At 44.7% G+C, this 12,134-nt stretch overlaps 1 protein-coding gene across 2 annotated transcripts in view; it reads left to right on the top strand.

The window, feature by feature from the left end:
* The window catches only part of LOC122787663 (DNA topoisomerase 2-alpha-like), a 1,447,528-nt gene that overhangs the window by 9,059 nt on the left and 1,426,335 nt on the right, over nucleotides 1-12,134 (top strand). For both annotated transcript variants that reach the window (XM_044054499.1, XM_044054498.1), the window contains exons 2-4: nucleotides 1,568-1,732; nucleotides 2,154-2,244; nucleotides 3,269-3,332. In XM_044054499.1, coding sequence (XP_043910434.1) covers nucleotides 1,568-1,732; nucleotides 2,154-2,244; nucleotides 3,269-3,332 — 320 coding nt within the window. The remainder of the gene's footprint in view (nucleotides 1-1,567; nucleotides 1,733-2,153; nucleotides 2,245-3,268; nucleotides 3,333-12,134) is intronic.

Raw genomic sequence — 12,134 nt, forward strand, 5'->3', positions numbered from 1 at the left:
ACCTATGCTGTTCACTGTTTAGTCATTTCAGCTGGTGGCCTCTTTCTCCAAGAGCTGCATCATGTCTGACATTACACCATCTGAGAACTTTATACTGTTTTTGCAAAAGAAAGGCACAACTCTAGACTGCTGGGATACTGTACAAGGAAGAAAATTGGGTTAACATTTCATGAAAAGTAAATAGCTCTGAGCAAAACCTTGTCCAGATGGTTGCCCTCTAAGTGCAGCAAAATAGTACTGAGCTGTGTTAAAAGCTTTTTTATCTTGGCAAGCACACTTGGCTGTTTTTAGGGATGGCCTTGAACTATCTGTTCAAGTGAATTACTGAAGACTGGGTGATTACAGTGCAAAGTTTAACCTTAATCTTTGCCAATCTGCAAGACTATGATTTTTATTGGGGATTGTTTGAAATGGTGGGGTGGTTTTAATATGCATTGAGTGCAGTTATTAAACTAATGTAGAGATGGTACAGTTTATGTACTTGTACTATAGAGAAGCTTGTCCACTCTGGATGCATTACTGCAAACTTATGAATTGTTTCTGCAGTGACACCTGTCTCCCCCCCCCCCCCCCAAGTTAGTGTAGCCATGACTGTTCACTTGCCATAGTGCCTCCCTTTTTGAGGAATGGGGTCACTAACATTCCTCTTAATAGCTGGGCAGAGTGCATGATGCTAGAGTGCAGTGTATTGGTGAGAATATCATGTTGGCTTATGTTGGGTATATAGTTGTGAAGATAATGTACAGAAGTAATGTGGCTTCATTGGTGCGCAAGTCTAAATTATTGCTGCAATAATATTTTCATCAGTTAAGTTTGAGTGCAGTTTTTTTCCTCTAATATGTAAACATATGGCTATAATACACGTACACCAGATTTTTAGATCCGATCCAGTGATGTCAACTCACAAAAATACAAAATTTTAAAATGTTCATAGTCTATGTTGCTATATAGAGTATTGCATAAGCCATGGGTGCTCCTCCATTTTTACATTTTCCAAAGAAATGAAAGTACATTGTGGTGATTTGAAGAATACACTATAAAAGGTCTGTTGTAGAAATTCTTAAATGTTGAATATGCTGTTCAGTTTTGAATACAACATAAAACAAACTTAGAGTCCTTTGAGACTGCACCTACACCCATGAACCCCCCCCTTCAGCTTGAGAACAGTTGAGTAGGCTGCTTTATCCCCCCCCCATGCCTTATGATCCTCTGGTCATGTCTAGTAGGATTTAGTGGTGTAGTGGGAAATGACCAGTTGGGGGGATGGGGTTGCTGGTGGCTAAAGAATCATGGACAGTAAGAGGTAATATATGTATAAAAAGGAGCAGAGAGGAATTAAAGGATTGGTTGAGGCACACTTTTTTTTTGTGCTTTTTAAGCACATTTCAAAGTCAGGCTTAGAGTTTGTGTTCTGTAGTGTTTCAAGCCATAGCATTGTGTCCATCTTTGCTAAGGTAGACCCCCACCCACCACACACACAACTGAAAATGACTTTCTGTGCTGTGTACAAAAAAAAAAAAAAAAAAAAAAAAACATTTGTCTTGAATTTCATATTGACTTTTTTCAGCCTTTAACTGACAACGTACCTTTGCCGGTATTGGAGAAGGTGAAGAAAAATGAAGATCCTAAGAGAAGGTTGTCTGTTGAACGAATTTATCAGAAGAAAACACAGCTGGAGCATATTTTGCTCCGCCCAGACACTTACATTGGATCTGTGGAACCTGTCACACAGGTGAGGGTAAAACTTGATACGCTGCTCTTGTGCTGTGTATTTTTGATTTTTTTGCTGCCTTTCACATGGTGCATAGTTTTACTGACCTTGACTGTGCAAAATTAAGTCCTTGATTATTTAGGCATGTAAGGGATGACTAGGATGGTCATGTACACTACATATGTTTCTAGCTGCCCCCTGATTTGGGCATATGTAGCAAGGATGGACTCCATCCAAAAAGACCAGAATCCCTGATGGTGCTGTCATTCATCTGGAATGATCACAAGAGCCTGCACTCAGAATGGATTGTAAAATGATCAAAGACCTGAGTGTGGCTTGCTCTTGTTTCCTTCTGTCATGCTTCAGGTGTGTTTTTGTTAATGTTTCTGTACCTACATAACTAACGACATGCATGATCTGTACTGAATGTTTTCTCTTCTAGCAAATGTGGGTTTTTGATGAAGAAATTGGCATGAACTGCAGAGATGTCACATTTGTTCCTGGTCTGTACAAAATCTTTGATGAAATTCTTGGTAAGTTTCAATATTTGTGTGTAGCTTGCTTTTACGTGTTCATGCACACAGGTTAAGACTCAACAGTGAAGTGTTTCACTCTTTGGTATAGCTGCATTTAAAAGGCCATATGGGTTGGTGAGATGTAAATTGAAATTGCTACTGGTGGTGGGTGTGTTGGGAGGGGGAGCTGAAACTCCTTCAAATGAAGATCTGCTCTGGCTTCATGGGTCTTCTATAATAGCCAACTGTTGGGAATTACTCCTTCAAGACCCTAGGTTTAACATAGCTGATGCTTCTGTTCTGGACTTAGCACTGACACTAGCTGGGCTAGTAGGATGACTGTAGTCCCTTTGCTGCTGTGTTATACTTTTGCACCTGTTGGATTTCCTGCAGGAAAGCTCTCAATCTTCCTGCAGTCCTCACTAGTTGCCCGTGACTTCCTTTGGAGAGATTCTGTCCTATGATGGTGCTGTTGATCTAGAATATCATTTAAGCGAGTTTTTTTCCAATTTGGGTTTTTCCAGTTTTGTTGAAATGAAGAAAGACTGGCTGTTGAACTAGATCTGCCTGGAAGACTGCAGACTTGGTTCTCCACTCCAGAGATGAATTTTCCACACTTAGAGGGCCTGCTCTGAAGTACACCTTAGTCGCAGGTACTACAACAGCTTTCAGTGTTACTGCCTGAAATGCAGGACATTGGGAATGGGGGGGGTGGTTCCTTTGCGGGAGAGGAGTGATGAGATATTTGCTGTTTTTAGTTCTTGTGTGTGTTTGGGGCCTAGGTTTAGTCTTCATGTGGATTCCCTCCTTTTCTAATGCTTGTAGTCTTCTATAGTGTTTCAGCAGGCTAGAAAACAATTTTGTACTTGATAGCCTTCTGCTTTTTCACTTATCCACTAGCTCCAGTCTATTTTGATTGCTTGTATGTAGTTTTTTTTCCCCCTGCTTTTCAAGGCTTTCTATTTTATGGGGTGGAAGTGCTATTTTATAAATTACAGGTGTTGAGAAATTTAGTTTTGGAACTAAATTGTTTTTCTTTCAGTGAATGCAGCTGACAACAAGCAGAGGGATAAGAACATGAGCTGCATTAAAGTAACAATTGATCCGTAAGTAATTTGTCATCTTAATTTCATTTGGGAGCTGTACTAATTTTACTGAGCTGTCGTACATTGCAGCTTGGTCATTGCTAGTTAGGATAAATGTTTTCTATGGCTGTGGCTCTCCATGTATTTGTTGATGGGTCCTGGGTACATTTTGAGCAATGTATCCTAAAAAAGTTAGAATTATTTAGTCTAGCTTTTCAGGTGGTAGTTCTTTACTGAAAACTGAACATTTTGATGGCAAATGAATACATGTGAGCTTAGTTAACTGCGTAGTGTGCCCGTTATGTTTATTTTTTTATTAGCAGGCCTCGTGGTTGTTACTGAGCCTAGATGTCAATATACACCTGAAAATTCCCACCTTTGGAGCTTGGCTTTGTGAACTGGAATTCAGTTTCTCAGCCTCTGATTCCTTTGCGTCTTATGGCACCAAAATCAAATCACTTCAATCTAAAATGCACATTTCAAGGATGTCAAATTCTCTCCCTTCAGATCACAGTCTGCACTTCCATTTGGTTTTGTCCAAGCATACATATCTGGTGGATTATATTAAAATAGCATAAAATGAGAGTTCCTATTAAATCAGCGTACACAAAATAGCGAATGCTGTTTAATAAACCCTTTATTAAAAATGGTGAAATCCCGAAAGCACGGACAGCGAAACCCCCCCCCCCCCCCAAGGTATCACTGGGCTGTTTTTGGGTTTTTGGGACTTTGAGATTGCACCACAGTGGAGAAAATGACTTTGCTGCTCAGTGTTTGGCATTTTGGTGTGTTTTGACATATTTAGGTCTATTATACAGTGTTTGCTGATATAATACAGACCCTAAAATGTCCAAATTAATTTGGAGATGGTAGACCATCAATTCACAAAGAAATGATGGCGGGACATGCATGGCTCCCAACTATGCAACAAAATCTACAAGATTTAGGATGTTTGCGTAGATACTTTTATACCTCAAGCAGACTCCAAAGTATTTTTCTTTGGTTGGATGGCAAACAGTGGTGTAATGGGGAAGAAAGAGGTACCAGAGAGCATATGTTCTTGGATTGTAATGAGTTGGCAGACTTTAAAAGTTCCCTGTAGAGTACTGTCAGGAATACTAGGCGAGTAAATGAGTAAGCTGGGATACAGGATCTGAGTTGCCTAGACATAGTAAGGTCTTAAGTTTAATTTACATGCAGTGAATATTGTAACAGGTAAAATACGAAGTAGAATCTTCACATAAAGGGGAGAAGTAAATTACATGGGGTGTGTGGGAACAGTACGTGCAGAAAAATGTTTGAGGAAGAATGAGATTTAAGAGGCATGAATTATACTTTATGCAATGTTGCTTGATTCTATGTTGTATTGAACAATATTGTGTATATAATGTTTGTAAACATGAGCTTGTTAATATGGCTTGATTTTAGATGAGTTTGCCTATGTTGCAAGTGATTCTAAACACCTTTTGAGTTGAGAGATGCTGTCTACCTGCATCCAGTTTTCATATTCATTCCACAGAGATGTGAACCTGACATAAGATGGATGCCAGACTAGGGGAGCACTGGATCTCCATGCACCTGTTTCCTCTCCCCATACCTGTCAAACCTCTTGGTGCAAGAAATCTGGACAAGGCCTAAAATAATGGGCGATGACCCAAAAATGGGACAGATTTTAAATATAGGTCTAAAAAAAACTTGGTTGCTAGACTAATAGGATTTATTAGAATTAATTTTGTGAAGGAAGTATGAAATTCAGATGTGCATCATTACTCTTAGCTTTTCATTACTAGATTCTTGACTTTGTCGCTTTAAAGCCAGTTTAATTTGCCATGATAACTCTGAAATACTTGAACCACAATGTTGTGCTTTGTTCTATTTGTTTATCAGCTAAACTCTGGCAGTTGCCTAGCTGTAGTTTGAATTGGGACTTAAATCTAGGTCCCCCTTCTCTGCATGATGTTGGGAGAAGTTTGTGCTTGGGTGACATCTGATGTTTGTCTTGACACCTAATTGTTTTTTTGGTGATCAAAAGTCATTACCTGAAATTCTATGCCAAAAAATGCTTTATAATGCCTTTTAGGAAGTTGTAAACCCAAGGTAATTCATAAACCCATAACCCCCACCCCCCAATTTCAACATAGTAGAAATGGATCTAAGAACATATGTAGATAGTAATCTGGCCTTTGGCCAATAATTAGCAAATATATTTAAAAAAATCCATCGAAGAAAACCTTTAAACTCCCCTGACTCAAGATGCAGCAGTTGGATAACAAAATAAAGACCACTGCTGAACGTTTGTAGCTTTAATGGTAGGGTTGATAAAAGCAAAGCTTGAGAAACGGGCTCTTTCAGTGCATAAAATACAAATCACATACACCATTATTTAAATACCAAGGCAGCCAATAAAAGCAAATATGTGACTACAACTATTAACGTTTAAAAAAAAAGTTGCCCTATAGTTGCAATTAAGTTAGAAATACATAGTAAAATTACATATGGTAAATCTTCTGTATACCAATCAAAAGCTTACAGCATAATTTGCTTAGCCTTTAAGATAGTAAACTTGTTTGCCAAGTTCAGACCAGGGGTTGTCTGCCCCTGAAGTGGCACTCAAAATATCACCCCCCCCCCCCAAAGGCATTAATGGTTATATTTTGCAAAATTCTAAACATTTGTTGACTTAATAGATATATGCTTAAATAATGCACTGCATCTGAAGTAGGATTGTTCATTTGCCAGCAACCTGTGGGTTACAGATCCGATATCGTATCCGAGCCGGCAACTTGTTTCAAGCTAATGGATCCGAGCTCCTAGCTCCTCCCTTCACCCATAATCCCCTGCTCATCCTCCATGACCTCAGATCTAGTTTGCCGCGCTTGTGATGGCTGGATCCTTTTTGAGCTCTACAGATAAGTGGGAAAATAACTTTTTGTAAGTATTTTTCGTCAGGAATTTCTTTTTTTGGTTTAAATTAATACTTGTAAAGTGTGTCTGAGTTAGGTTCCTTATTTTTTTAATTAATACCCTCCCTTCGCTGGTCGCTAGTGTGTGAGTGAGTGTTAAGTGTCTTTTGGGGCCTGTGTGTGTAGTTTTTCTTTTTCCTTTTTAGTTTAAAAAAAAAAAAAAAAAAAGGAATGGCTGAGGCCCCAAAAGCCATATTTTCTAAATGTACCGAGTGTGGCCATAAGCTCTCCCCGGCTGATGGCCACACTCGGTGCGTTCGGTGCCTTGGGGTTGAACACCTTACCTCGGGCTGTACTATCTGTGCAGCATTCAACCCCAGGGCACTGAAAAAACGGAGATTGAAGCTGGTCCTGGCGGGACTTCTACCCCTGGATTCAGCTTCTGCCTCCACTACCTCTGCTGCTCCCGTGGCTCTATCACAGCCTGTGGTGGTTGCCACTCCTGCCCCCCTGCCTCCGACTGGAACTCAAACTCCCGCTAAAGTGTCTGAGGACAGGGAGGCCAGGAGGGAGAAACTGAGGGAGAAGCACCACAAGCGGCGGGCAGAGACATCTGTTTTGGCCCCGCCAGCTAAGCGGGCTTCTCCCTCCACTGCTTCTAGGTCTCCTCCTCTGCTCCGATCCCCTTCTTTCTCCCTGAGGCCCGAGGAGGAGGAGACCCGATCTCCGTCGAGGTCATCGAGGCGGCATTCCAGGCCTGCCTCGGTGGCCGCTTAGAGATCCACTTTCAGCTTATCAGATGCAGACTTAGACCGGATGATGTGAAGGTTCATCCAGGCCCAGCTGCAGATGGGAGTGCTCTTGCCCCCCCCCCTTTTTCCACCCAATTGCTCCTTCTCCGACCCGCTACCCAGGTTCGGAGCGCTCTGAGCCGAGCAGCCTTGGCGCTGGGTGTGGATCGGCGCCGACAGTACTTGGTACTTCGGATCCGACCCTACCCTCGAGCTTGTCGGATCCGACCTCTCTGAGCCGTGGTCTGAGCTTCATATCCGGGGGATTCAGTGTGCCTTCGGCTCAGTCCAGGTCGGAGCGCACTGGTCCCTCGGATCAGACTGTCTCGGCGTCTGCTCTGATCCCTTCATTGGATCAGAGTGGGAGCAGACTTGCGCATCCATTGGAGAGTGGCTCTCCCTCTGCATTCGATGTTGTGGAGAGGGGGCTCAGAGCATCCGGACCCCCCGGTCCTTGCATCGACTCCTCCCTGCACTGCTGGGCCAGGCTTCCATCACCCGGCCAAAGGGACAGCCTGCTTCGATGTCAGTTCCATTGGAACAAGATGTTGCTGGCGAGGCCTCCTCGGACAGTCCCCCCGAGGAAGCTCCCCGCAAGCATAAGTACAAAAGGAGGCACGTGGACTCCCCCGAGTCCTTGACCGAGGACATGGACTTGGAGGAAGGGGAAGGCTCCCCAAGATCACCCCCTGAGATGCTGAGAATCAGAGGTGGGTGGTCTACCCCCAGGTCTTCCTCTGACGAGTCCGTGTTTCTGGAGGCATTTGAGGCAGGCCCGTCTACCTCCTGGGTGTCCCCTCCAGCCGACCCCCTGGTGGACCTCATTACCACCAGGGCATGGAAGGATCCTGACACCGTGGAGCCAATACTGAAATGACCGGATAGGATTCTTAGCCCCCCCCCCCAGACCGGTCACATTGGAGTAAGGGCCCCCCTGTAGATGCCATGTTGACGGCGGCAGTCACAAAGAGGGAATTGGCTCAGGAGAGTCCCTCAGTCCATCCACCGAGCAGAGAGTCCCGTTTGATGGATCGCTTAGGGAAGCGAGTCTTTAGTTCAGCGACCTTCTCAGTAAGGTCTCTGAACTATATGGCACATGTCATCAGGATGCAGCGGGATCTTATCAAAGAATACGCTGCATCCCCCCCTGAGTCCATGTTGGAGGAGGATAAACAATTGTACTCCACCCGAATGGCCACTCTTGAGATCTGTTTCAAGCTTCTCTATGCGGCTGTTGTCCCACGCCACAGAGGGAGCTGCTAGGGCTAGCGGAGCAGGCCTAGTCATGAGACATCAGGCCTGGCTCCATCATTGTGACTTTACGGAGCCCTTTAAAGTGTCCTTCGCGAACGCCCCCTTTGGTGGTTCTGCCCTTTTTGGCAAAACAGTTAGCGAGATGCTTGTCCAGAGTGAGAAAAACAGGAAGACGTTGTCTGCCGTCGGAGGCCGCTTCTCTGCTCCCCAGCGGTCCTTTTCAAGGGACCAAAAGGGTCAGAAGATGTGGTTCTGGAAATCACAACCAGCTCCTGACAACTACCGTGGCAGAGGTGGACAGGGAGGATGTCGCCCCAGGGGCAGAGGGGCTCCGAGAAAATTTGGGTCCAGAGAACCTTTCTCTGAGCGACCCACGCAGCAGCCCTGAGGGGTTGCCCGGCTGCTCCACTCTGGAGGCAGTCGGGGGGGGGGGTGTTTTTCGAAACATCTAGCGACATGAGAGTCCATCACAACAGACCGCTGGGTGTTCCGCATCATATCCAGAGGGTACAAAATACCAATTCTTCATGTCCCCCGATCCAAGAACCTCCCCGATGTACCACCCGATCTCAGGGAGGCCGCAGAAATACAGCAGCTGCTAAGAAAGAGCCATCCAGCCCGTCCCCCAAGACCAGCTCTGATTAGGGTTCTACTCCAGGTTCTTTTTGGTGCCAAAAAAGACTGGGGATCTGAGACCCATCCTAGACCTTTCCCGCTTGAACCTGTCAGTAACCAAGGAAAACTTCAGAATGGTCACTCTTCAATCTATCCTCCCCCTTTTGAGGGAGAACGATTGGATGTGCTGTATAGACCTCAAGGATGCGTATCTCCACATCTTAATGGAGAAAACGATCCAGGAGGTTTCTTCGCTTCCGGCTGGGAGCCAGTCACTACCAGTTCAGGGTCATTCCCTTTGGCCTCACCACAGCCCCCAGGGTGTTCACCAAAGTGTTAGCAGTGATTGCGGCCCACCTGAGACTCCAGGGAATTCAGGTCTTCCCGTACCTGGACGACTGGCTCCTGACCGCACCAACAAGGCATCTACTTTGCTCGGCCAGAGACTTCTTTCTCCATCTAGCCCCACAACTAGGCATTACTATCAATATCTGCAAATCTCTACTGGCTCTAACACAGATCATAGAATTCATAGGTGCCAGAATAAACACCAGAGATTTGCGAGCCTTCCTAACTGCCGAGAGAATCAGAAATCTACAACTTCATGTGCGGGCTATCCTTCATTCAGAGGCTTCACCAGCGGAGTTGATCCTGAGGGCACTAGGCTCCATGGCGGCAGCAATTGCACTCCTTCCATGCGCCCGTTTGAACATGCGAGTCCTGCAATGGACTCTTAGTGCAATGGTCCTTCCTGTCCCCTTCCTCTCCACCATCCCATTGCTGTCAGCAAGGCTTGCAGAAGGGCGCTACTATGGTGGCTCCAAGCATCGAACTTCCATATGGGCCGTCCCTTCTGCACCTCTCCCCCTATCGCCCCTGTGACCACACTCTTCCTGCCTCTGGTGGGGGGGTGGGGCATTACTCAGGCAGGACAGTCCAAGGCACGTGGAACGATAGAGACCTCCCTGCATATCAACGTTCTGGAGATTAGCGGTGCTGTTGGCGTTGCAAGCACTTCAGAGCTTCCTCCCCGCAGGAACAATTGCAATTCACTCTGACAACATGTCAGTGGTCTGGTATATCAGCAAACAGGGGGGAATCAGATCTTATCCTCTTTGCCGCAAAGCCATGAGAGTGTGGGGATGGGCGATCTCCGCCAACTGCTTTCTGATTGCAACGCACATTCTGGGGAGGACCAACATCCTAGCGGACAAGCTCAGCCGCACCCTTTTTACCCCTTACGAGTGGTCTCAATCCTCTAGTAGCGAAGCAGATATTCGCAACACGGGGGCAACCCTGCTGCGATCTTTTTGCATCTCCATCAAACGCCAAATGCGACAATGTTTTCGCTCTAATCCCCCCACCAGGGGAATCTCCAAGAGACGCTCTGGTGCATGCTTGGCCACCCGGTCTACTCTATGCCTATCCTCCTCTTCCAATGATACAACTCTTACAGAAAGCCTCGCGGTTGGGGAGCAAGATGATTCTCATTGCCCCATTCTGGCCTCGACAAATTTGGTTCCTTTACCTGTGGTCTCACCTTTCTCAAGGGTACCTCTTTACTTAGACCTCCTGTAAAAGAAGCCGTACCCCCATGGGATCTTACTTTAGTTCTTCAAGCCTTGACTGCTCCACCCTTTGAACCCGCTGCTTCAGTGGATCTCAAATTCTTGTCATGGAAAACAGCATTCCTTGTAGCCATTACTTCAGCGAAAAGAGTGTCAGAACTTCAGGCTCTTTCTGTAAAGCCTCCATACCTGATTTTTCACCCTGATAGTGTACCTCAGGATCAATCCCTCCTTTCTTCCCAAGATAGCATCAGAAACCAACATAAACCAATCCATAAATTTACCGGTTTTCTTACCTAAATATCAAAATAAGGGTGAATACAAGCTGCACTCATTGGATGTTCATAGGCAGCTTCGTTTTTATACTCGTAGGACGGCTGGCCATAGACTATCTGACCAGCTGTTCGTTTCCTTTGCCAAATTTAACTTGGGGAAAGCTATCTCTAAAGTATCTTTATCTCGCTGGATTTCCCAATGTATCCTACTGGCTCATCAAGCCTCTGGTAGACCCGCACCAGAAGGAGTTCGTGCTCTTTCCACTCGCTCCATTTCTACTTCTGCGGCTTTCAAGTCTAGAGTTCCTTTGGATGATATTTGTTCTGCAGCCACTTGGGCTTCATCTCATACCTTTTATCAACCACTACAAGCTAGACCTGCTTTCTAGAGGGAGAGCATCCTTTGGCTCTCATGGTGCCGTAATATCCTTCCATGATGGCCACCCAGGGTGCAGGTAGCTGGGGACTCTGTCCCACAGGTTGCTGGCAAATGAACAATCCTACTTCAGATTTAGAAGTTATGTACTCACCATAACGTTCCATCTGAGTAGGTAGTGCATTTGTCTGCAACCATTCCCCCCCCCCCTCCTTCCCCCTGATCTTCTTCGGATCTATTAGTTTTGGATATCCTTTGGATATATATTGAGAGGCAAACTCGATCTGAGGTCATGGAGGGTTAGCAGGGGATTATGGGTGAAGGAAGGAGCTAGGAGCTCGGACCCATTAGCTTGAAACAAGTTGCCGGATCGGATCAGATATCGGATCCGTAACCCACAGGTTGCAGACAAATGAACTACCTATTCAGGCGGAACGTTATGGTGAGTACATAACTTCTAATTTCTATACATCTAAGAATTTCTGAAAGGTGTGCTCAAATTCTTTAAATTTTGTATTTTCCTATATAAAAATTGTCGCACTTTTTACAATTGGCAATATATACACTATATTCTCCATATAGCATGTGCCAGATGCTCTTATTTGGAAGTTTTTCTTTGTAATGGTGTAAAAAATGTATATCCGTATTAATGTGGTTGCAATAAATGCAATTATGACATAGTACTGTACCACACTTATGAAATATTTGACCAGCTGTACTGCTCATATCTTTATTACACAAAATTTGTTTTAAATTCCTTTAAAAATAAACTTGTGGTGTTCACCCACTATTACCCACTTCTATATTAGTTCATGAAATAGTCCAAATTTTATGAATAATGTTCTTGCCATATTTGTGACTATTGTACTTTATTAAATAACTTGTTTTATCTCGCCGTTCATTCTTGCAGGTGGGTTCGGAGCTGATGCTCCAAGTCGGCTAACTACAAAGCTTGAGGTCTTGGTTACCTCGGATCTAGTTTGCCGCTGCAACAGATCAGAGGTTTCCTCGCAGCTTGAGCCAGTATAGTTTTTCTTGCAT

This window comes from Protopterus annectens, chromosome 13.part0, assembly GCF_019279795.1.
Source record: "Protopterus annectens isolate FY-2018-M chromosome 13.part0, PAN1.0, whole genome shotgun sequence".
NCBI classification, from domain to species: Eukaryota; Metazoa; Chordata; order Ceratodontiformes; family Protopteridae; genus Protopterus; species Protopterus annectens.